At 53.6% G+C, this 25,730-nt stretch overlaps 1 protein-coding gene across 1 annotated transcript in view; it reads right to left on the reverse strand.

Annotated features, from left to right (window-relative positions):
* Positions 1 to 11,295: 11,295 nt before the first annotated feature.
* C7H6orf132 (chromosome 7 C6orf132 homolog) overlaps positions 11,296 to 25,730 on the reverse strand; it is a 33,522-nt gene continuing 19,087 nt past the window's right edge. The window contains exons 3-5 of the mRNA XM_029945520.1: positions 19,374 to 19,449; positions 13,407 to 16,563; positions 11,296 to 12,797 (exon numbers count right to left, since the gene is read on the reverse strand). Coding sequence (XP_029801380.1) covers positions 12,680 to 12,797; positions 13,407 to 16,563; positions 19,374 to 19,449 — 3,351 coding nt within the window. The 3' untranslated portion in view covers positions 11,296 to 12,679. The remainder of the gene's footprint in view (positions 12,798 to 13,406; positions 16,564 to 19,373; positions 19,450 to 25,730) is intronic.

Here is a 25,730-nt window from a genome sequence, read left to right on the forward strand (position 1 = left end):
TCCCTAAATGTCTTTTGAGGCTGATTTGGTGCCAGCTATCACCAGTCTTCCCCCTTGTAAATTTGGCAGAGGTCCCTTCTGTGGCATTGGTCCTCAGGTGGCCCCCCAGCTCACCAGGCTGGGTTTGGAAATGTCTCTGCCTGCTCTACACCACTATTGCCCCAGGAAAGGGGTCATTTGAACTGGTGGGGCCTGGGGTTGGAAGGGGCCTTGCTCCCACACATTTACCCAGTGAGTCCTGATGATCCGTGAGGCTTTGAAATAGAAGGGTCGGGAGGCTCAGAGGCTCTCAGGACTAGTTGTGACCTGGGTATCAGAGGCATGAGCTGAGTCTTGCCTGTTATTTGCCACCATGGGGAAGAGGCCCCAAATTCTAATTCGATTTCCTTAGGACTTTGTTATGCATTCACTTATGAATTTTCTTTAATCACTGATGGTGGGTTTATATCATTCTTCTGTTCTACTCAGGCTTATACTGAAACAAGTTTTTAATTCTCTGAACATCAGCTCCCAACACCCAGGTGGGAGTTGAGGGGGCAGCCAGCCCGAGGGGAAAGATTTCCCATGGATATTCTCACTTCTGAAGACACGTTCAAGGTATTTTACCTCCTCCTGGAGTGAGTGCCTTAGCCTCGCCTCCATTTTATTGCTAGCTTTTCCTTCTTTCCTAAAAAAGTCATTTTCTTTAAGTTTGAATAGATAGTAGATGTACACAGTATAAAATTTGAGAGGAAAAAGAACTAAGTTATGACTGAGCATCTCCTCCTTTCCCTGTTTCCCAGACTCCCAGTTCTCTTCCCCGGAGACTACCAGTGTGTTAGTATCAATATTATCTTACTATTCTTCCAGAAATAGTCTGTGTTTCAAAGGCAACTGCTTGTATATACTCTCTCCTCTTTTTACCCAGCAGGGGATACTCTATAAACTATCCATGCTTTCTCCCCAGCTTCTCAGTGTATCATTTGGCAATCTTTCAGTATCAGTAATAAAAAGTTTCTTTGTTCTGTTTCTTGGTTGCGTGGTGTTCCATAGTGTGGCTCTACGGTAACTTATTCAAGCAGCTCCCTGGGGATGGACCCTTAGGGAGTCTCCAGCCTTCTACTATTACACACGGATGCAGGGAGCAGGTTGGCGCGCATGTCCTTTCGCTGTGTGCACCTGCTAAATGTGGACAGGGGTCCCCTATTGCCTCGTGCGTCCTGGCAATTTACGTGCTTGCCTCCGTGCCTGCCTCTTACAGTTCCACCTCCTGTGTCTTAAAACCTGCTTGGGTTAGTTCACCAGTCCGAGAGGTGGAAGGTGGTGTCTTGCTGTGGTTATGAGTGGACTTGAGTATCTTTTCCTGTTTGTTTGAGTGTACTGAGCAAATGTGTGGGTACCAGCCAGAATCGAGGACTTCATCATCATGCAGTCTGAGGGCGCCCCACAGAGGGACACCCCGGGTACTCTGGCATCACAAACGCCTTCTGGGTGACATGGAACAACCTAAGGGCCTCCTTGGTCTCGCTGTTTTGATCCTGTAAGGGTCAGAGTGCCAATGAGAAACCAAGATGTATTTGGGGACAATCCATTGACAGAGCACCTGCTACGTGCTACACTTTCCCCCTAGATTGGTCTGTGCGGCCTCCCACAGGCCTGATGAAGTGGTACAATCATCCTCCCCGCTGACACGAGTCTCGCCTCATTTATTAATAGCACCATCATTCTGCTGCTTACCCGAAGAGGAAACAGAGGCTTAGAGGTTAAAGAACTAGGGTAAGGTCCCCAAACGCCCGAATGGCTAAACGGGCTTCAAGCCCTGCTCCCTCCTGCCCACCACCTGCCCCCCCCCCGAGCAGCAGGCTCGGCGGGGCCTGAAGGGGACGAGAGCCTTCCAGGGCACCAGGCCCCCTCCCAACTTGCAACCCGTAATTCCAGCATGTGAGGTGGCTTCCAGCAATCTCCGTGCACATCAAGCACATCCAGACACGCGTCTCTCCCTTTCTCACACAGATGTTCACATATTCCATTCACTTTTCTGCATTTGTTCCCTCCTCCCCCCACTGAATATCTCTTGGAATTTGTTTGGTTTTGGTTATAAAGAGCGTACCTATTTGTTTCTGTGCCTGCAGAGTGTCCCGCTGTGTGACTTCCTCTAATTGATTACCGTTTATTTAGGGAAATTGAGACTGTCTCCAACAAACAATGCTGTGATGTCGTGATGTCATTTTCCGGGATTGCTGTCGTTGAACTTCCTAGAAGTGGCGTTCCTAGCCCACAGTGTACAGCTGACCTGTTGGTAGCTATTGCCAAATGCCTCCCACGGGCACTGTGCCATTTAACCCTCCCTCCAGGGAAAAAGAGCCCGCTTCCTTACACCCTGATCAACACGTTGTGTGTGAACAAACTTTTGACCTTTTGCCAACCTAAGTGAAAAGTGGTATTTTAGAATAGCTTTGGTTCCCATTTCTATTATGGCTGAGGTAAACTTTTCCATGGTGGATTTTGGGGTTTGCTATTTTTTAATGTTTTATTTATTTTTGAGAGAGAGTGTGTGTGAATGGGGGAGGGGTAGAGGGGGTGGACTGAGCCGAAATGGGCTCTATGAGCTCGATGCAGGGCTCCAACTCACAGACGGTGAGATCATGACCTGAGCCGAAGTAGGACACTCAACCAACTGAGCCACCCAGGCGCCCCCTCCATGGAGGGTTTTAGAATACAGTGTTCCCAGCTCGACATCCCTGGTGAGGAGGGACCCAAGGTGTTCTCCACTGTGCCTGAGCTGCTACAGACACCTGCCAGTCCTTGCGATTTATGAATTGTCCTGGTGTGTGTGCCTAGGGTGAAGCGAGAGTTCTCACTGAAAGTGCATTCTAGGAGGGAGGGATGCCAGTGTAAATCATCCTAGCTGCTGCTCAGCTGCATCTTCCATCCCTTTCCAACGCCAGAAGCTGCCCTCTTCCTTGCCGTCCTCCCCTGCAATCCAAACAAGATTACCAAAGCAGCATTTCTTCCCCCTTCCCCCGGGTGCCTTGGGCCGGGTACATTCTGGAGAACGATTAGACGTTCACCTAAGCTCCCGAGGGCTCCCAAGTTGGCCAGTCTCCAGGAGAACAAAAAGGTCAAAAAAAGACATACATGTAAACAGGATATGTTTTCTACCCCTTCGAACCCTTGCTGGGGCAGGACGCCACCCCCACAAGCTTGTCAGAGACCGCACCTCCTGGGCCTGGGCCCTCTCCTGATCGCCCCGGTGACAAGGCCAGCAGCAGCCCTCTAGAGAGTCGTCCAGCCAACCCAGAGGATGTAGACTCCGTCCTCAAGGGGCCCAAGGCACCTGGGGGAAGGGGGAGTCCTGCCATGTCCTCTGAAGTACTTAGTTTCTTCTCTCCGAGGCCCAAATGTACCAGGTCTCGTGGTCTCCCCTGGAGGATTCCTCTGACTCCATGGAATGTTCTGGAAGCTCTGGGATCTTGTGAGGGCCTGTGTCCTAGCTTGTACGAGACAGGCCTGCATCCTTCCTGAGCTCCAGGAGCACCCTGCACCACTGTCTCCAGTAGCTCTCCTTACGGTGCCATCTCCAACCCCTCCACCCGGACTTGGGCTCCCCCACCCCCACCCCACAGCCCAAGCTCTGCTCTCCCTTCTCTCCCAAGTTCTCCCTCCTTGAAATAATTTTATATGATTTTCAAATAATAGTGGCAATAACTTGTACTTCTATAGTACTTACTATGTGCTAGGCGCTATTGAAACATTTACGGGGTGGCTCAGGAAGTGGAGCATCCAACTCTTGGTTTGGGCTCAGGTCATGATTCCAGGGTTGTGGGATCAAGCCCTGTGTCAGGATCTGTGCTGAGCATGGAACCTGCGTGGGATTCTCTTCTCTCTCCCTCTGCCCTCCCCACCACTCATGCTTGCTCTCCCTACAAAAAAAAAAAAAAAGTGGCTTTCAAAAAAAAATGATACGTGGACACAGTACAAGATCAAAAGGTAGAAGAAGACACCCAGTATCAGCTAAGTCTTCCTTCTTTTTTTGTGTGGGTTTTTGTTTGTTTGTTTTTGTTCTTAAGGTTTATTTATTTTTGAGAGAGAGAGAAAGAGAGACAGAGCATGAGCAGGAGAGGGTTAGAGAGAGGGAGACACAGAATCCAAAGCAGGCTCCAGGCTCTGAGCTGTTAGCACAGTGCCGGATGCGGGGCTCAAAATCACAGACCGCGAGCCGAAGTCAGACATTAACCGACTGAGCCACCCAGGCACCCCAGGAACTTTAGTGGCAGCTTCAGGATTCTCCCCTAAAGCTTGAGGAGGTGTTTGTTCCTCTTCGCTGTCTGGAAATCTTGGTAGAAAAATATTAGAGGGATTAGTCTAATAAATAATTCATGTGATCATGAACTAGTTCCTTTTTGTATTGCTTTTTATTCCACAATGGCTTAGAGACAGTTGATATCAGTCACCATAAACGATTAAAAAAAAGGATTAAAATTTAACAAAATAGGACCAGTGGGAAAAGGGCATTAAGTAAATCAGTGTGGAAATAAGGAGAAGAGGATAAACAAGCGTATTTGTACATCAGATGGTGACAAGTACGGAGGAAAAAATAAAGTAAGGCAATGAGAATAGGGAGGAGGTAGGGTATTGCCCTATTATGGAGCAGTTAGGGGAGATCTGACCTCTCTGAGGATAACATTTGGATTGAGTCCAGATAGCTGGAAGAAACTTTTCAGCGATGAAGGAACAGCAAGTGCAAAGGCCCTGGGGCAGGAGTGGCATTGGCATGTTAAGGAGTACAGTGTGGTCAACAGGGAAGAGAGGTAAGGGACCGAGTGGCAGGAGGAAGGTACAAGGTGAGGAATGAGTGGACCAGGTGGGGTCTTGGAGCCTTGTGATCTTTCCTTGTACCAACCTGGGCCCGCTGAGCTGACCTGTTGCTAACTTATGAAGGAGGGAAAGAGCAAGTCTCCAGGGCCCTCAAGTTTTTTTCTTCTCACAATCATATATCCTCTTGATGCTCCGGTTTCCTCACCTGTTAACTGGGGATAATACATGTTCTTCAACGATTGCAAGCTAGGAGGTTTGCCCTCCAAACCCTCCGTCTACCCCCAGGTTCAGGCAGCTCTGGTCACCTTGACCAAAGCCTATTCTCACTAGGACTTCTGGGAGATCAGGCTTCAATGTAGATTGCAGGGCTTCTCAACCTGACCCTTTGGGCTGGATTTGGGGGTGGGGGGCAGGCTGCCCTGTGTGTTGTAGGATGAGTTGCATCCCTGACTTGCATCTACTAAATGCCCTTGCAGTCCCCCCAGGTCTGACAACCAAAAGTCTCCAGGCATTGCCAAATGCCCTCTGGGGAACAGAAGTGCCCCCAGATGAAAACTAAGATGAACTAAGATTCATGCGCCAAGGCAGCGCATGGTGGGGCACCGGCAAGAGGCCGGTGGAAAAGAACTGGGGCAACAGAGATTTTCCTCCTCTCGAATCAGAGTGTATCTTCAGCTGTTCCTTTTGTTTAACTTCCCTGAAGCTAGACCACAGGAATGTTCTGGAAGACAGTGTTGTGTAATACTTTGGAGCTCTGGAGTCTGACCACCTGCACAGGAATTCTGGTGCTGCCGGCTTGCTGGCTCTGTGACCTTGGGCAAGCTGCTTAACCTTTCTGTTCCTCTGCTTCTCATCCACAAACTGAGGATGACAAAAATACCTACCTCCTGGGGCTGTTGGGAAGTTCACATGAAATCATACATGTAAATGCTTGGAACAATACATGACGAGCCATTGCAGGACAGGTTCCCTGGGAGAAAGAGATTTTGTGTGCAGTTTATTGGGTGCGTGCCTTCAGGATGCACAGCGGCGGAGGAGAGTGAGGGAGAAGCTGGGCTGTCTGAGCTTGCTCTGAGACAGAAGCCATCAGAAGTCCTGGAGCTAGGGTGGCCCTTCAGCGTTGTCCTTAGTTGGGAGGTAGGACGCCTCTATCAGGGAATGTGGGGTGCCCCCACGGAGCAGGTGTGAGCTTGGCAAAGGTAGTCTTTGGTGGAAAGGACCGTCCCCAGGGACGGACTCAGCTGAGAATCAGTGTCATGGCCACGCCCACCCCGGCCAGAATGCCGTGAGACCAAGGCTAGGTCACTTGGCCTGTCGGGCAGGACTTTAGATTTTTCCTTGCTATGTTGGGAGTGGTACTGTTAACTCAGAGTGGGCAGAGAGGATTAAATGGGATACTGGACAGCAACAGGTCTCAAAATGTGTTCCCTGGGCCATGGGGACTGGCAGCCTCACACGGGGAACTTGTTCAAAATGTGAAATCTCGGGCTCCCTCCCAAACCCACTGAATGGGGAGCTCTGGGCACAAGTGCTAGGAATCTGTGTTTTGACAAGTCCTCCAGGGCTGCTGATGCACGCTCAGGTTTGAGAATTACTGGGGTACCAACTAGCACCTGGCTCTGAGCCTGGATCCTAGGAGGAGCCCATCAACCTCAGCTCAGTCTGGATCTGAGCTCGGACCACCTGCCAGGCTTGAGGTCAGACGCCTGCGAGCACAGCGCCACCTGCTGACCACAGTCGGCCTGTGTGCACACGTAAGGATTTTAAAAACAGGGCTTCAGGGCTACACACCTGAGCAAGGAAGGTCGTGCGGGACACCAACGCCAGTAACACAGATGTCCTCTTCTCACTCGCCTCCATTCTCCCCGGAGAAATCAGGCTAAAGTGAATGTCAAGGGCAGCTTTCAATGGCCAAGAGAGGTCACGAAGAGATAACAGCAGTGTGAGTGTCTGAGTCAGTGATAATAGTACTCCTTACCAAGGGTTTGAGTGTGGGACACTCTGTAGGAAAAAGTAAATAAATGGTGGCCCTCTTTTATCTGGCAGCATATCCATGTACTCCCACTGGGGTTACAGAGCTGAGGGCAGCCTTGATGGCCTGGTCACAGGCCAGCAAGAGGGGCTCCCCACAATGCTACCCCAACAGCATCCCATGTGGTCACCTGCTCTCTTTGGACCCAGCTCTCTGGGTGGGAGAACTTTGTATTCTCCTGGTTTATATTCCTGATGTGTGTGTGTGTGTGTGTGTGTGTGTGTGTGTGTCCTGAACTACACTGTGAGCCTTTTGCCTGGCTCTTGGGCTTATATTGAGGAGTGCCTCCTAGCAGAATTGATGCAAATTGATTGAATTTTGTGTTAACTGTAGGTATTTGGAACAAATGCTGGAAAGTTTTGAGTCCAAACATGGAAAGATCACAGATGGAGTTGGGAGAGACAGAAAGTGAGAGAGAACGAGCACAGAGCCTACCAAATCCTCTTTGAGTAGCTCAGAAAATAGGTAACAATGACAGGAAGTGGCGGGAGATACACCTCCGCCATGAGGAAAGGTGTAAGGAATGGGGAGGCTCAGTGTGCGGAAGACGGGACTCAATGAATCTAGTTGTGGAGAATGAGTAGGGAGCGTCCGGCAGAGAGTGCTGGCCAAGCCTCACCTCTCAGAGAAGCACTAGGGATAAGGATGCCAACACGGAAGTGACAGAAACTGAAAACAGCGAGGCTGGTGGGTCCCCACTCTGCTCTTGGATCCCTCCTAGTTGGGGAGTACCCTGTGCCAGCAGCTGGCTGTTGAAGGAAGATAAGACCGGTGTGGGGCTCTAACTCACAAACTGTGAGATCATGACTTGAGCAAAAATCAGATACTCAACTGACACCCTTCTTCCTCTCTCCACTTAGTGGGTAGGATGCCTCAGCCCATCAGTCAGGGGCCACTCCAAGGCATCTTGACACCTTTGAAACCTGAGACACCCATCTCTAAAACCATTACTTTGTGCCACCCGAGAACCTCAACATTAGGCCAGGTTACACACATGTAGGAACCAGACAGTTACGTGGTCACTAGTCCATGGGAGACCTGTTCTTTGCCCTCAAGGAACTATAGTGCTTGACAGTATTTGATTAAATATTCACATGTATTCATTCAACAAACATGCCATTAGTATCTGCTAGTGCTAGGAATAGCACCAGATGCTAGGGATACCGTGATGAAAAAGGCAGGCGGTCCTTGCATTTTGAAGCTTACCAGCTGCAGGGGGAGGGAGATGTGGGGCAGGTAATGCCAATGTGAAGGGAGCAGGGGGCCCTGGGAGCTTTCAGGAGGAGCTGATGTGGCCTAGGGGCTGAGGGGTGTCTGAGTTGAGCCTGGAGGATGAGAAAGAGCAGCCAAGGGAAGTGGGTGCAGAACTGTGGAGGGAGGCATCTCGGAGCAGGGCAGGGCTGGGAGGGGCTTCCTGGGAGAGCTCTGATCCAATCTTCAGTCAGCCTGAGGAAGCCGAGGGCGGAAACAGCCAAGGTCGGAATCAGTATTTAGGGATTCGGGGCCATGGACCTGGCTGCTCTGGTCTCATGATTGTGTGAGAAAGAAGGGAGGGAAAAATAATCCCTTTTGGAAGGGCCGAATTTGAATGGCAGGCCAGGCATCCACATGGAAATGTCCGGGGGGGCAATTTGATGTTGGGAACATGGACCTCTGGTGCAGAGGGTCTCAGTCTTCCGAAGAAGAAACTATAGAGAAGGCCGACTGGAGGCCAAGGTCAGGGTGCTGAGACACCTGGGTGGAGCAAGGGAGCCAGACTGAAGACTGACTGAAGCCCATAGGAGCACATTCGTGGGAGCTCAGAGAACGGTTCTCCAGGAGGGAAGGGGGGGCGTGGCTCCTCTGTGCCGAATGTTAAGGAAACTTCTAGGGCTTCTGGGAATTGGCAGGGGACCACAGGATTCTTCACGTAAATGAGCGAGAATTCGTAATGCACTGTCTTGGTCTCTACCCCTCTCCCAGAAGTGCGCCTTTTCTCACCTTGCTGGCTAAAAATATCCCCAGAGGCCTCAACACCAGGTCTGCAGCAGCTTAGCCAGCCATTCCCAGGGCTGTGGAAGGAGGAGACCCAGGTTCTCTGCCTGGTATCAGGGGCCACCCAGCCTGGACACCTAATGATGGGTCGCCGGCATTGCCTCTGAGCTGCGGAGATGAGCGTGGCCATGGGCTGCTGGGGCTGAGCGAGGTGGGGTGAGCAGGCAGTGGCAGGTCTGCCTGACCACCCAGCATGGAGGTGGCCTCTGTCCTGCACCCCCTGGTCCTGTCACCTTTATCCTACAGCCTCCCCAGGGAGAGAGGCCTCTCCCCATAAGGAAATGGGGCCCTGGGGAGAGCTGCGCCCCATCGCAGAGGAAAGGGCTTTCATGCATGGCTGACGGCAGGCCCCAGACTCCCAGCATAGCCCGCCCTGGGACCTGTCCTGCCGCTGCTCGGGGCCTCACAGGAGAGGTGGGGTTCTGGCCACTGGGGCTCAGACCACACCCAGGGAGCAGCTGGGATGTTCCAGAAACTAAGGTGTGGCCAACCTGATCCAGGCACAGCCGTGCCTCCCACGCCAGTCACCTTTTCTGGCACCAGAGTTACTGTACCCTCCTCAGGTCCTCTGCCCTCCGCTCTGCTAGAAAGACAGAGGTTTGGGGGTGGTGTGATGGGGTAAGGAATAAGTGGTGAGTGGATACAGCCGGAAGGGAGGCGGCTGTAATGAAGTTCGCAGTTTGGAGTCAGGCGGGCTATTCTGAGCAACTCCCTTTTCTTCTTGGAGCCTTCCATTTTCTCACCGACACAATGGAATTAGGAGCACAACAAACCCAACACGGTTTTAAAGGATTGTGGATACACAGAGGATGAAAGAACTTTTCAAACGGTCAAGGTCAAGTATTGCTGGTTTCCGTGACCACCGCTACATCAGGGGTATTCAGGGGTGAAGTTCGCGGAGCCCTACTTGGAGGGCATCTATGGCCTGCCTGAAATAATGTGTGAAATGCATGTGCGGAGCGTCTCTCTGGGGTGAGGATCCATAGCTCTCAGCAGCTCTTTATTTTATTTCTATTTTCTTCTCTCCCCCATCAGCAGCGTTTTGAAGAGTTCTGGGTCCCGGGGCACCTGCGTGGCTCAGGTGCCTTGAGCGTCTGACTCGATATGGGTGGGCTCAGGTCGTGATCTTGCAGTTGTGGGATCGAGTCCTGTGTTGGGCTTCGTGCTGAGCATGGAGCCGGCTTCGAGATACCCTCCTCCCCTCCCTCTGCCCCTTACCGGCTCCTGCTCTCTCTCTTTAAAAAAAAAAAAGGATAAAGAAGTCTGGATCCCTACAAAGTCTAAAACCCACATATAGCATAAGTCTGTCCCTGTCATTAGTCACATGAGTTAGCTGAGACCCATGGTCACACAGCTTGTCAGAGAGAGTGCTGTAGGTGGGCCCTGGTCCCCCACCCTCCACTACTCCCCCCTGTCCCTCCCATGTCAGGTGAGGGGAGAGAAAAGTTAGGAAGATGGGGGGGGTAAGCAGCCAGAGGCAGAGCCCCAAGTCCTACTGGGGGCCCCTGTCCTCTGTTACCAGGATGAGGGCCTCGTGGCAGGATGGGAGAAGGAGGAAGCCCCAGGATAGGGGCGGCCTGGGAACCCCCTCCTGGAAACACAAGCTGCTGAACAATGAGTCTCCTGCTCTCCCCTTCCCTGCCCCCCTCCCTTCACCTGCCACCAAAGACTCAGGCAGAGGAGGAAACACAACTCTCTCAACACAGTCTCGAGAGACCACTCGGCTCTGTTTTCGGCAAAAGTTCAAGACACCATATCGAAGCTTTGCGGAGGAACTATGGAAAGGCCCACACAAATGTAAGGCAGTCACCAGCCAAAAATGCAATTTACTGAATAACCACGGACTGCCAAACACTCACTGGGCGCTTTGCCAAAAGTGGCATAAATGTCACCCCTCCCTGACCACCCGGTTAAAGTAAACCCACCGTCTCCCTACCCTCCGGTTATTCTTGCACGCCCTGTTTCTTTCCCTGCTGCCGCTTATTACAATATGTGATGCTTCTGGGTGTTCTTTTTATCCCCTCTCTCCTCCACCAGACTTGCCCTGAGCAGGAGTCATGCATATCCACGCTAAGCATGGCGCTTACTACCAGTAGTCACTCAAACACTCGTTAACGAATGCATGACTGTTCCTAATCTCCGCAACAGCCTTATTAGGTATTTGCTATCATCATGCCCATTATACAGAAAAAGAAACTGATGTTCAGAGAGTCAAGGAGACTTGCTTCTTAAGGTCACAGTTTGCTATCACCAGACTTTAGCTCTGCTTCTTCCCCTTGAAGGATTTCAAGAACGTGAGAACCTAAAGGTCAGAAGAGAAAGTGTGGGCCCCACAAAATGGCTCACCCAGCCAGATACCTCCCGGTGCTTGGGCTTCCCCAGCAGAGCACTCCCAGCCTTTCATCACACCGAGGTAGCTCTGAGTCACCAAGCCACAGCCACAGAGCTGAGGCCAGTCCCCACTGGCCTGTTTATTTCCCAAGCCAAGTGACAGCCAGTCCTTCCCCTCCTAGTCCAGGGCAATATACAGCTGGGAGCCCACGCACAGCAGATAAGTTAGTGAACTTATAAAACATCATACAGGGAAAATACATACATACACACAGGGCCGGTGCTGATCTGCGGTGAGGTCCGCTTCTTGAACACAGGTAACCAGATCCTGAACCATCAGGGGGCCTGGGCTCTCCTTCCCTGAAGTGGCTCTTCCTTGCTGCCCCCACCCCTGTATCTAGACTGCTGATCTCAAGTCCTAAGTGTCCAACGTGGTGCCCCCACAGGGTGCTGCTTCCTGGATGTCCTGATGTTCCTCTGAGGTTGGCCACTCCCTGCCCTTCCTCCTTCCTGAGCCAGCCTTCCTTGGCTGCTCCCAAAAAATCGGGTCTGGGACTTCCCACCTCTGCCGCCTCCCACTCCCCATCTTCCAGCATCTTCACTACTCATTTTGAAGTCTCAATAATATTGGGGACCTGTAGTGTCAGGATTGGGAGGGGTGGTTGGGTAGGATGCCCCCCTCCAAATCCCAAATGGGTTCTGGCCTTATGAGGCATTGGGGTCCAGCTCCCCAGGCTTTCTGACTCCTTGGGCCCAATCCCCCAAATCATGGCTGCCTGGATCATCTCTCTCCAGGCTTCCCTGTAGAGAGGGCCAGGGCCAGGGAAAAGAAGCCATCAACCCTGCTAGCCCTGCCCTTGGCCAATGCAAAGAACCCTGTTCCAGTACCTGCTCCGCAGCTCATGTGTGCACCTTCCTTGGCCTGCTGCAATATGGCTTCTATGCTAGGACCCTAGGCATCACCTCCTGGGGTGGCAAACGGTGGACTGGTGGAGGTTAAGGGGCTCAGTGTGTAGTGCCCCATACCCCTACCCAGAGGGAGCTGGGCCCCAGCCCTCAGGGAGCACCGGACAGACAATGACAGGCATTGGGATGGATTCCTATTCAGAGTTAGTGCCCCACCCCTGGCTTCTAGGACCTGTTCTGGAGGCCATGCTTGTAAAACTGCTTGAAGTTAAGTCTTGCTAATGCAAACAGTGCCAGATAGTGGAAACTCAGGCTCCAGGCCCTTAAAGGTTCCTCCTTTCCTCCCTCCTTCTCCCTCCCCTCCCCGCATGCAGTCCACAGCCACGCCAGCGCTTTGGGAAACAGAAGCCCACTCTTCATCTTTCCACGGCTTCTCACTTGTTGTCCATCTGTGTTCGGGTAACAAAGACTCTGTCTTGTCTAAGTCAGGCTGTCTAACACCTGTTGCATCCCTCCCACCCCCGAAAAAACAAGTGTCCAGATCTGACCCCTTGGAGTAGAGCTGAGAACACCCTGGGCTCAGGATGGGGCTTTCCAGTGGTTCCCCGAGTAGGCATAGGAGATAGGATGGCGGGTCCCGGGCCTCACGGTGAATGTATTGATGGGGCTTCCATAGTGGGGGGTGCTGTGGGGAGACCTGGGGTGGGGGAGCAGGACAGAGGTGAGGTTAATAGCTGCAGCTGGTTAACCAACAGCCCTCCCATCCCCTTCCAGGCACAAGAGGGAAAGATGGGGCTCAGTGCTATGGCATCTGCCCACAAGAGCTCCGGGGGACAGGGTGGGACCCTAGCCCACCAGCATTGATTCAACATACACGCGGCTCCTCCTCCCATCTAGGCTTGGCTGATGACAGAATACTTGCTTAGTACCCTTTTATTCAGGATTCTTCACTCCTGGCCTGGGTCTGGATCCTTCTCTGTTGCTGGGAAATCCCCACACCCAAGGACCACTCAGGTCTCCGCCCACACCACTCTTCCCTTGAAACCCTGAGCCCTTGTGGGGTGGGAACGAAGAGGCAGAAGAGGGGGGAGCTAGCTGGTAAGGAAGGCAGGAAGATGGGGAAAGAGAGAACATGGTAAAGTGCTCCTAGTGTTCCTTTCTCTGTCCAGGTAGCCAGAGAGGAGACAACCCAATGGCCCCCCACTGGTGGCCGTGGCCTGGTGGGCTTCCCTGCAGCCCGAGGGCGGACCCTTCCCTCATCTGGCTTCCCACCCCAGGTCCGTTTTTCGCCCCACTCCCAACTCACCTGCCAGCCGCAGGGGAGAAGCTGTAGTCTCCGCCAGGCGCCTTGAACTTGACCTCCCCGCGAGCCGTGCCCTCCTTGGACAGCCTCCGCGCGTGCAGGCCGCCAGGGGGCGCGCGGCCCGCCGAGTTGACGCGCCGCATTTCCGGGCCCCCCGGCAGCGGCCCAAAGCAGTTGGGGGAGCTCAGGCTGCGGCCAGTGCCGCCGCGGGGCTGCCCGGGGTTGCGCTGGGGCTCCCCGACATACAGGCGCTTCTTGATGAGCGACCGGCCCCCTCCGGAGAAGCGTTGCAGGCTCCCGGCCCCGGCCCCGGCGTGGTGCGCCCCGGCTGGAAAGCGCGAGAAGCCCTGAGGCGCCAAGGCCTGCCCCAAGTCTAAGAAGTTGTTCCGGGGAGGCGATCCCCGGCGACCCAGATACTGGAGGGCCGGGGCGGGGGGCTCTGGGTCGTTGCTGAACTCTGGCGGCGGGGGGATGACCTCAAAGTGGAACTCCCCATCGTCGTCCTCTTCCTCCCTCTTGCATGAAGGAGAAGGAGGGGTAGAGAAGGATTTGGGCAGGAGGCGGCCCTGGGGGAGGATGGAGGATGCCGGCTTTCCCTCCGCCTTTGTCCCGTTGTGTCTGTGGTTTGGCTCAATGCCCTCTGGGTTTCCTGGGGGCTGGGGCTGCCACTGACTGGGTACCGTAGGCTGTGCTGAGGAGGCTGGCTGGGGGTCCTTCTCGGCCTCCTTGGGTGACTTGGGGACCACAGTGAAGGAGTTGGGCCGGCCCTCCTTGTGGAAGATGCTGTCAGAGCCTGTTGGGGACTGGCTGCCATGGCCTCGGAGACTTCCTGGCAGGGAGGACCGGCCCAGGGCGGCCCCTCCTGGCCTCCCCTTCTGTGCCCTTTGCCTGGCCGCAAGGAGCAGAGCCATCGGGGAGCCTGGCTGCACCACCTCCCCGGTCACCGGGTGCCTGAGCAGTTCCTCAGCAGGCGGGGCTGAGGTTGGGGGTTTGGCTGGCAGCCCCTGGGGCTCCTTCACCTCCACGGGTTCCCCTGACCCTCCAGCCGAACCCGTGGCCAGCGGGGCCATTGCCACAGCAGCCTCTTGCCCAGAGCTTTTCTGGCTGCGGTGGGGCTTGTAGGGAAATGCCACCTCTTCGCCGCCAGGGGATCTCTTTGGTGGAAGGGCTGGAGATGAGAGGGCTCCCAGTGTAGGAGGCTTGCTGGCCTCTGAGGGGTGCCCTTCTGCCTCTGTCTGCGGGGGCACTGTAAGTTCTTGGGGTTTTGGCTTCTCCCACTGCCCAGCAGGGACCAGGTTTTTCTCTGTCAGCTCGGATGATGTGGTGGGTACAGTCGTGGCTGCAGATAGTGTGGCTGGCCCCAGCGTGACCTTGGGTGGCATGGCTGGTGCAGGCATGACCTTGGGTGGTGTGGCTGGCTCTGGTGTGACCTTGGGTGGTGTGGCCGGTCCAGGTGTGGGCTTAGGTGGTGTAGCCGGCACAGACGTAGCTTTGAACTGAAGTGGTGTGGTTGGCAGAGGGGTGGCGGATGGAGGCGGCAGATTCTTGGCCACAGGCTTAGAGAATTTGCCATTATCAGCCCTATGTTCAAAGAGTCTTCCCGCTTCTAGCCGAGGTTTGGGTGGCAGAGACCCTATGCTGGGCTTGGCGTCCTTCTCTGCTGTTGAGGAGAGGCGGGCCTCCAGCTCACTCCGGATCTGCCGGACACTGGGAGCTGGGGCGTCTTGGGGGACATAGTCCACAGGGGGGAGGGTCAGGCTGGTGGCAGCAGCCTTCGCTGCCGGCAGACTGGAGGGACTCTTCTGGGGAACATTGGGGAGGATCTCCTTCTCGGGCAGGCTGGGGGGTGCCTCTTTCCCGGGCAGGCTGGGGGGCGCCTCCTTCTCTGGCAGGCTGGGGGGCGCCTCTTTCCCGGGCAGGCTGGGGGGCGCCTCCTTCTCTGGCAGGCTGGGGGGCGCCTCTTTCTCCGGCAGGCTGGGGCCCTTCTTGCCCTCCTTTTCCTGAGAAGCCGCTGTCCGGCCAGCCCGGTGACCCACAAATCGGTCCTCCCTCCTGGAGCCACAGAGGTAGGCTGCCAGCTCACTCCGCAGCTTTTCCATCTGGCTGGGATCCCGCCAGTCCACGGGCTCCAAAGCCTCTGTGTCCTCCGGGCTGGGGGGGTTAGGTTTGGGTTTGGGGGCCGGAGGGCTGGATTTGGGGCTTTTCGTCAACCTAGAAGGTGGAGGGGCTGCCTTCTCAGCAGGGGGCAAGGGAGGGGCAGCTGGGGGAAGTGGCGGTGCTGGGGGAGGGAGTGGGGGTGCAGGAGTGGGAAGAGGAGGGGCTGGTGGGGGCGTTGCAGCACGTTCCTCAGTCGGGGACTGGGACTGGCCCAGCCGAGGGCTGGCCGGGGCTGCAGCCCTGAGCCCCCCTGGGCAGTCTGGCTCAGGCGCCCTGTCTGGGTAGACCTGGGAAGCGGGACGGATGTGGAAGCTGGGAGGCAGTGGGAGTCGATTGGGGGCTTTCTTGGTGGTCTCTTCCTCCTCTGGAGGAGGCCCCTGTGCTTCCTGAGCTGGGATGGATGAAGTCCTGACTGGGGTTGGGGGAGGCACCTTGAATGAGCGGGGGAAAGTGAGGTGGGGCTCTGGCTTAGGCCTCAGTAAGCTCCCCTTTGGCTCAGCTGGGCTCTGCGGGGGGCTGGTTCTGGGGGTGTCTGGCTGCCTGCCATTCAGCGCTACCTCTGATTTCCACTTGGTGACGCCCCCAGGGGGAAAGAAGCGAGTCACCGTTGTATGAGGAGATGCTGGGGGTGCTGGGGCCGACAAAGGGGGTGGAGGTGGGGCTAGAGAGGCCAAGGGCGGGGCCGGAGGAATGAAGTCAGGAGGGGTGGGTGTGGACGGGGAGGAAAGGGTGAATATGGGGGCCTGGGGCCCCAGTACTGGGGGGGGAGGTGGGGCCGTGCTGGGTGGGGGTGGGGGTTCCAGCAGAAGGGGAGGTGGTGGGGGAGCCATGGAAGGTGGAGGTGGGGGGGACTCCTCTCGAGGTTGCGCAATGCCTGGGGGTGGCCCCGGGGCTGGGCCTGGGGGAGGTGGGGGGATGAGTGGGTCCTGCCCATAGTGCCCCGGCCTCAGGTCACCCACAGAGCTGTACAGTCGGAGGTTGCCGTTGACGAGTGGGCTGGTACCTGAAGGAAGGGAGAAGCAAAGAACAGGGGGCCGTGAGGCCAACCAGCCTTGCCCATGTCTGTGTGCCCAGGGCAGGGCGGCACCCCAGACAGTAGCTGGCGGGTTTCATGCCTTTCCTCCTGAACCCCAAGCGAGGGAGCAGCAGTGTCTCTGGTCTCCGGAACTGTCCTGGCAGTGAGCCTCTCCTTTCCAGGGAGGGGCCCCTGCCTATCCAGGACACGGCCTCTGTACTGAATATTCTGCGACGGTTTCACTCCCCCCTGCCCTGCTCTGGGCCGGCGGCTGCCTTATCCTCCGGCTCCAGGTGGGTTCAGCCAATGGGAGCTGTTGGCAGATCAGAGGGTGCGTGCAGAGAGGCCAGGGTATTGGTCCCCAGCTCCCTTCTTGACGGGCCACAGTCGCCAAAGGCTGCTTTCCTGTCAGGTTAGCCTCATCCCACAGCTCAGAGATATAGGAGTAGCTCCCACTGCTCCCTCGGGCTCTGGGGCTGGTGTCCCCACCCACACCCGTCCCCAAGCCCTGCCCACCCCATTGCATATCACCCCTCCATTAAACTCTTTGGTTATCCCCTTTGAGTGCACTGTTTGTTTCTCACGGGGGCCTTGGCTGATGCAAAGCCAGAAAGGCCAGGGTTCAAATCCCAGCCCCACCACTTAAAAAAAGGGTTTTTTTTTTAATGTTTTTTATTTATTTTTGAGAGATAGAGAGAGACAGTGCCAGCAGGGGAGGGTCAGAGAGAGAGGGAGATATAGAATCCAAAGCAAGCTCCGGGTTCTGAGCTGTCAGCACAGAGCCTGATGCGGGGCTCCAACCCATGAACTGTGAGATCATGACCTGAGGCGAAGTCAGACACTCAACCAACTGAGACACCCAGGTACCCCTCAGCCCTACCACTTTAACCAGACGTGTGACCTTGGACACACTAGCTAACCTTGCTGAGCCTCAATCTCATCATCTATAAAATGGGCACAATGTCCATCCTTACCACATGAAGCTATTGGGAGGATTCATGAGAGGACTCGTGTGAAGATATGTGAAGGGCTTACCATGGTGCTAGGCCCATAGTAGGCACTTTATGAATGGTGACTGCTATGATTAGTACCATCTGCACTTAACTTTTAGGATGTAAGACAGGAAAAGTGGGAGGAAAGCAGGAAGTCGTGGGTCAGGGGCCTGGAGACCTTCTCAGTAGAAAGTTGTGGGTGAAAGACTCATAGGAGGGAACATCATGCCCAAGCAACTCTCGCTTTCCAAAGATCCCGAGTCTACCTAGAACCCAGCTTTACGCCTCACAGAGAGCTTCTGGAACAGATTCTGGCCTGCGGGAAAATGGGGTATGTGGCAAGAAGGTGCTCTGGACCACCCCGGGCACTAGACGGATGCTGAGAATCTCTGGCCCCAGCACCTCACACCCCTCCCTTCCTGGACCTGGTCCCCAGCCCCTCACCCCTCCCAGCCCCCCTCCCCCTGAGTCTGCAGGCCACCAGGAGGCCTGCTTACTTCTCTCTTAGGGGGCCGTCCTCTGCCTCCCTCCTCTCAGTTTGTAGCACAAACCCAAGGAATGTGCAGCCCTGAAGAGCTCCTCCCTGCAGTCTGACTTCAAGAAAAAAAAAAAAAAACACCGGGAGTGGGGAAGAGGGAAAGTGAATATTCAATAAACACCCAAGTGGTAGGAGCTGAGAGACAGCAGTGCAAGCAAAACAAAAGTAATCAAAATACTGGCCGTCCTGGAGCTTACTCTTTTTCTTTTTTAATATATAAAGCTTATTTATTTATTTTGAGAGAAAGCATGCAAGCAGGGTAGGGGCAGAGAGAGAGGGAGAGAGAAAATCCCAAGCAGGCTCTGAGCTGTCAGTACAGAGCCTGATGGGGGCTCGAACTCATGAACCGTGAGATCATGACCTGAGCTGAAGTTGGACGCTTAACTGGCTGAGCCACCCAGGCGCCCCTGAAGCTTATGTTTTAATGGGACGATAAGGCAAACAATGAACATAATATATCCGTAAATTATTGCCACATCAGATGATGAGTGATGCGTGGGGACAGCCCAGCAGTGCAGGGGGGACACTTGGAATAGGGTGGTCAGAGGAGACCTCACTGAGAAGCTGGCATCTGAGCACAGAGGGTGTGCGGGCAGGAGGGAGCTGTATGCATGTACAGGGGAAGGGCAGCGAGGCGGAGGGAACCGCAGTGCAGAGACCCCGGGTGCAAATGGGAGGGTGTTGAAGGGCAACAAAGATAGCAGGTTGGCCGGAGCAGTGTGAGATGGGGAGAGAAAGCAGGCGAGGAGGCCAGGTGAGGCCAGATTCAGGAAGTCCTGGCAAGCACCTTTGCTTTGAGCATCATGGGAAGTCATTGGTGGGTTTTGGGCCTCAGAATGACAATAAGTGACCAATGTCCCATCCAGTACCTCGCTGCTGCCTCCAGAACTGGCATTAGGTTTGCCATGGCTCATTTGCAGACCCAGAAGTTCGAGGGGTTAAGTGATTTGCCTGAAGGGAGCAAAGCTCATCTGTGTGGGAGGGGGGAGGAGGAGGAGGGGGGCTGGGATTGAAAGCCAGATAGGTCTGACTCTGGGCTTCTTTCCACCACTTCCTGCCGAACTTTACCCTGCTCTGGTGTTGCCCTCACCATCCTCCCCCACAGGAACTGGCCATAGCCAACCTTGGCTCTCCTCAGCCCCCACTCGCTGCAGCCAGCAGCCAAGAGGCCTGGGGGCTCCAGCTTTACCACCAGCTGGGGTGGGCCAGATGCTTGGACCAAAGGAGGAAAGAAAGATGGACAAGCCCCAAGCCCACCATCCTCTTACCTGTCACTTCTTTGTCTGCGAAGTCTCTTGGGACAGAAGGGGTGGGCACAGCCAGTCCATGGTTCTCCTGGGCATTCTGAAAGAGGGCAGAGAGATCAGGGAACTGGGAAAGACAGACGAATAAATAATTCTTAACATGCTGCTCTCGGAGGTCATTTTACTGCTGGAAAATCAGCAGTGACAGTGATGGTTGTGAATATACTCATACATAAAAGGGCTAATTTAAAAGGATGAATCTTATGTACAGGAGAGTCTTGTTATTATTTGCTCAAATTATGGTCCATAAAGTTGCTTCAAACACTGAATTAGAAAATGCCAAATCTGGGGCACCCGGGTGGCTCCGTCAGTTAAGTATCAGACTTCGGCTCAAGTCATGATCTCACACCTTGTGGGTTCAAACTCCACGTCGGGCTCTGTGCTGACAGCTCAGAGCCTAGAGCCTGCTTCAGATTCTTAGACGCCCTCTCTCCCCTTAAAAAAGAAAGAAAGAAAATGCAGAACCAATGCCCCAAGGGAAATACAGATTAGTTTCCTGCAAATTTCCATCACAGCATTCTCATCAACCAATCAATACATAACCTTACTTGATGTGTGCCTCTGTTTAAAGACACCTTATTTAACTTTTTGCTGACTCGTTGACATTAAACTCAGAGCCGACAGCAGTATAACTCAAGCCTGAACAAAGCTTGTCTATGTAACATACATACGCATTTTCTCTGTAAGGCACATCACAGCTTTCTTGCACTTTGGAATGTTAGCACATGGGCGCTATGCTTGGGGACCATTTTAAATAGTAAAATCAACTAAAAGCAAAGAAATGTGAAAAATATGGCACTCTAGAGCAAAGGACACTTATTTACAGTATGAGAGCTGAAGCCGGAAGGCAAAGTGTCTTGTTTATCTCAGCTGGGACCGTGTGCATCAGGTGACTCCAATTTTTCACAGCTGTGCACATGTCCAAAGTGTCTTGAGTACTACTTCGGGGGCTACAAGTCCATTTGAGCGAGCGGGCGAATTAGCAGATACAGAACCTGCAAATAATGAGAACTGACTGACCATGAATTCCATCTCAGTTAAAACAAAACAAATGAATCTGCCTTGCACCTTCGTGCATGTCCACAACTTAAAAGCCAAACTCCTCAGCCTGGCCTCCTATTCACTCTCGGTTTTCATTAGGTATTTACAGGAAAATAAATTACTGAAAAGTGGTGAACTGGAATATGTAAGCACCGCGGATGCCCTTCTGATCTTAAGCCTAACAGACCGTGATGTGTGTGCACAGCTGTCAGTTTGTACATACTAGTTTGCATTCTATTTTTTCACCCCAAACACACATTTCCATACATCAACAAAGTCCACACACACCTGTGCTTTGAAGAGCTGTGGCACACTTTCTGGTAGCTTCCAAGGCCCTCGACAGCCTGGCCTCACGCCTCCCAGCCAGCTTTTATTTCCAAACCGCACACAGGAGTTCATGTTCATCCTGGGATGCTTGGTCAGGCTGTGCCCCTCCTCCTACCCTCCATTTCTAACAATACCCCTCGCTCTATGCTATAAACACATGATCTCCGTCACACCACTGTATGAAGAAGGTGCTATCCCCATTCACCAGATGAGGACACTGAGGCTCGGAAATATTTCGTAAGTTGTCTGTAGTCACACAACCTGTACTACCAACCCCACGTCTGTGGCGCTCCCGTCCCTTGGTGTTTTGTTTCTCTAAAATCTCATTCTTCAAGGATTAGCCGAGCGCCTCCAGGAGGATGGCAGAGGTGATGGGGCTAAGGGCGCTGGCTTTGGGGCCAGACTGTCTGGATTTGAATTCCAGACCTGCCACCAACTAGCTGTATGACTGTGCCAGCTGCTAAGCTCGCTGTGTCTCAGTTTCCCTGCCCATGGAGTGGAGATAAAAACAGAATTTTCCTATTCTAGGGCAGGTGGGAGGGTACATGACACAATATACAAAAAGCACTTGCTCCTGGCATGTAGTGAAAGCCCGTTAAACGTGAGCCCAGCAAGCGTCACCAGGAGCCCTCACTGACCTGATGCTGCTCGGAGGAACCTACAGCCAAGCCCCTGAAAGGGAGGTTTTTGTTTGCTCTCTCGATATCCCCCTTGTTCCTCCAATGAGAAGAAGTTGACCTTGTAGCCCAGGGACTATGACCTCTGGGAATCCCCCAAAGCTGGACACATAGTAAGTCAAGTGGTTACTCACTGATGGGCTAATGGTGCTAACGCTCTGAGTTTAATGACCTAAGAGCTTCATGTCTAAGACAGGAGATTCAAGACAGATGTTTTGAAAATATCCTCGAGAACCTGGGTTACGAAGGGCAATCTCTACCTTTTGGCCATTGGGGGGCACAAACAACTCATCTTCTCATTCTCAGAGAATTCTGAAGCTGGAATAACCTTGAGCCGCCATCTTTTGTCTGCCTCTTGGTAAATTTTTTCTGCCTCTCCTTGATTTACATGGCCAACACACATCTGTTCTTCACAGCTTGTAAACCCAGTGATCCGAACCAGGGGCAGGGACGGGGGCCAGCAGCCCATCTGAGGACTGTCTCCCAAGACCTTCTGAGATGCAACACACACACACACACACACCACTGACTCTCTAATTAACCTTCACCAAGTTTGTACCCTCTGATTTTGATGAGGTGGAAGCCAGACCTTCAAAAGCCATGGTTGAGGCTTCTGTTTACTCTTTTGAATATAATTGAAAAATAAAAAGACATGGGGATTCAGCATAGAAAGGCTTTAGATTCCATTTGTGCCCTGAATTTTGCCAGGGGTGTGACCTTGACTGAGCAGTGGTGGCAGCGATATCAAGCCATCATTTATGCACCTACTGTGTGCAGGCACTAAGCGCCTTAGCTATGTTACGTCAAATCCCTTAACAGACCCAGGGCACAAACCTAGGCCTCCCGACTTACCTTTTCTGCAGATCACCCATGTTCTTTGCTCATAAAATGGAGATAATATTTCCTCCTTTGGAAGGCATTCTGAGGATCAGATGAGATAATATTCCTAACCCGGTAAAGCCAGTGTTAGTTGAAGGGTTGTGTCTTCCAATCCTCTCTCCCAGGAAGGTGAAAAAATTGCGAACAATCAAATATTTCTGGAATCCTAGAAACACCTTCTGGGTCACCCTGGGTGCCTAAGTAGGATTATGTGTAGAAGAGGGAGATGGGTGGACTTTATGGGTCATAGGTACTACTGCACACCCTACCCTTCGATCTTCAAGAATTCTGGAAATGCATTATACTACCAACACCAGAGGACTGAGGGCTGCCTCGTGAGCAGCCTTGGGAAAGCAGTGCAGGCTGAAGTCGGGCTCTTCAGGATCCCCCCAACCCCAGCCATGGGGGTCCCAGGACACGCCCACTGCCTCGCTGCATTGCTCGAGGCGCCATGGCCCTCTGCTGTTCACCCCCTTGGCGCACGTGCCGGAGTCCAGCAGCCCTCAACCCGGGCTGGCCCTGACGCTTCCCACTCGTGCCCATGGAGCCCCAGGGGCTCACTCAGCTGTCCCTTTTACCAACTCATTTTCACCTTAATCCTAGACAAACAGACCCAGAAGGCGAGCTCCGTTTTTTCAACAGGGAGAGCCAGGCAGCCGGCATTGAGTGCACTGGCTTGGACGGCGCCGTGTCTCAGTGTGCAAATGCACAGGTGTAGGCTTCATCCACCTCCATGGGCGCTGAGTTCCCAGACCCCAGAACTGCGGAAACGCCCCCTTAGGAAGAGGGCTGGCAGGTGACACCCACGTGCAGCGTGTGATCCTGAACTGGATCCTGGGATGGGGGGGGGGGGAGTGCGTGCCATGAAGCACAGTAACGAGACAACTGGCAATAAGGATATAAACATGCATTAGATAATAGTATCGTATCAGTATTAAATTCCTGAACCCGGTGATTGTGTAGACAATGTCTCTGCTCTTAGGGTACACGCACTGAAGTGTTTGGGGGCAGACGGTCACACTGTCTCAGCTCACTCGTCCACGGTCAGGAAGAAACAACGTGTCTAAGGATGGAGGGAGCAAATAAAGCAAATGTCGCAGAATACGAAACGCGGTGAATCTGGGCGAAGGCTCTAGAGAGTTCTCTGTACTATTTCTGCAACTTTTCTGCACATTAGGATTGGTTAAAAGAAAAAGTTACTTAAGCCAGTGATGTGATGGTAACCAATTACTAATGCCATGGGTAACTTTTATGTTTTATGTATCTTACAATTGAAAAAGGTGAAGCCAAAGATAAGACCATCAAAAGAAAAGGACAGAGCTTCTCTGTCCACCGGATGTCACACCTTGCGCCCTCCTCCTCCCACCATCCCCAGTCCTTCCAGTCTCACCAATAATAGCAGCAGCCACTGAATTCCCAGCACTCACTCTGTACCAGGTGCTCTTTCTGTGATTTTTTTAAGTATTTAAAAAAAATGTTTATTTATTTTTGAGAGAGGGAGATTGATTATGAATGGGAGAGGGGCAGAGAGAGAGGAGGATAGAGGATCGGAAGCGGGCTCCGTGCTGACAATAGTGAGCCCGATGTGGGGCTCGAACTCAGGAACTGTGAGATCATGACCTGAGCCGAAGTTGGATGCTCAATGAACTGAGCCACCCAGGTGTCCCCTCTTTCTGTGTTTTCTATCTCCTAACCCATTTACTTTCCATAACAATCTGATGAGATGGGTGCTGTTATTGCTACCTCCCGTTTTATAGAAAAGCAAACAGAGGCACAGAGAGGTTAAGTGACTTCCCCAGGGACACACAGTCAGTTATATACAACTGTCTTTCCAGGCACCCAGTCATCACCCACACAGCTAGCTTGTCACCCAACTCTGCCAGGCACTTCCTGGGGCCTTCCCTTCTTGCCACCCAGTGATCCATCTCGTCTGTGCTTGTCTTTGCCTGGAAAACTCCTAGTTATCCTTTAAATCCCAGATTAAATGCCCCTTGTCTGTGAAGCCTTCCTTGGTAACTTTAGCCAGAGTTAATTTCTCTGCCCCGTGTCTTCCTGTGTGCACTATTATCAAAGCTGACACCTATTAGGTGCCTACTATGTGCTAGGCATTATTGTGAGTACCTCCCGTGTAGCAGCCCAGTAAGCCCTCATGGTATCCCTAAGAGGCAGGTTGTTTGTATTTTATAGAAGAGGAATCTGAGGCACAGAGAGGCTAAGAACATTGCCCAAGGTCACACAGCTAGCTAGTCAGTGGCAGGGCCAAAACTGGAACTTCAGGGCCTGCCCTCTTTGCTACCATAGTATCACCCTCACGCTTCTCCAGCACAGATGGAACCTGTCATAGGTGAGGGTAGTCTCCGCTGTCCAAGCCCAGTCTCCTCACGGGTCAAGTAACGGCTAATTCTTTGCTCATGCTTAGTACAGAACGGACAACACCACCAGTTTGTCGAGTGAATGAACTGGCTGAATGAAAGAGGGGTAGGAAAAATACAGAGGAGGGGGAAAGCCTATGCTCTGGAGCCGTCCCTACCACGGATTAACTCGAGCAAAGTCACCTCTCTGGGCCTCCCTACCTCGTTTGGAACCACTTGCTAAGGGCCACTTTAACCACAGTGCTCTGAGTCCAGGCCCATAAGGTATCCTGCCTGTGACTCAGGTCACCCTCTGCCTTGTGGGCAGTGGCCTAGGCACTGGGGCCACATCTCAGGATAGGGGGCGCCATTGTCTCCAGATGGTTCTCTGTCTCCCCGGAGGGCAAGAGGCAAATGGAGTAAAGGAGGAGTTTCCTGAGCCACAGGGTGCCGCCAAGGGGGAAGGGCTGGGCTTGAGGTCACTGCTGACCTCAGACCCTTGTCTGCTGATCGACTTTGACTGCGGCAGTCGGTTGAGGAGCTGGCTGTGCTCCATTCAGCGAGCGGGTCCTGAGAAAAATGACAGACCCATGCCTCAGGGTGCTGTCGACGTCGGGGGCTGGTATGCGTCTCAGAGGATGGCAGCCCACATCACGAGAGGGGCACACCGACCCGTGGGCGAAAAACCAACCGCGAGCAGGCAAACGAGGACCCCCACTGCCCGGGGGCAGCCTGCCATGACCACGCCCCTCTAGGGGTCACCACGTCCCCTGGCCATGACCACGCCCCTCCCTGCTCCGCAGCCTCCAGTAGTCCGCGCTTTAATGCTTTAGTGCCCGGGGCAGAGTCCGGCCCTGCCTCTGCCGGGTGGGGCCCTCCACCTGAAACTGGGCCTCAGCCCCTCCCAGTCCCAACACCGGGGCTACGCCTAGAAGCTAGGCTCATTGATCATCTCACTCACCCTCTTCACACAGGGTGCACGCCAGCTCCGTGGCTCAGTCGAGCCGCCCTTTACAAACCATCACAGCCTGGTATACTGGAAAGTT

The sequence above is a fragment of the Suricata suricatta genome, chromosome 7 (genome assembly GCF_006229205.1).
Source record: "Suricata suricatta isolate VVHF042 chromosome 7, meerkat_22Aug2017_6uvM2_HiC, whole genome shotgun sequence".
Lineage (NCBI taxonomy): Eukaryota > Metazoa > Chordata > Mammalia > Carnivora > Herpestidae > Suricata > Suricata suricatta.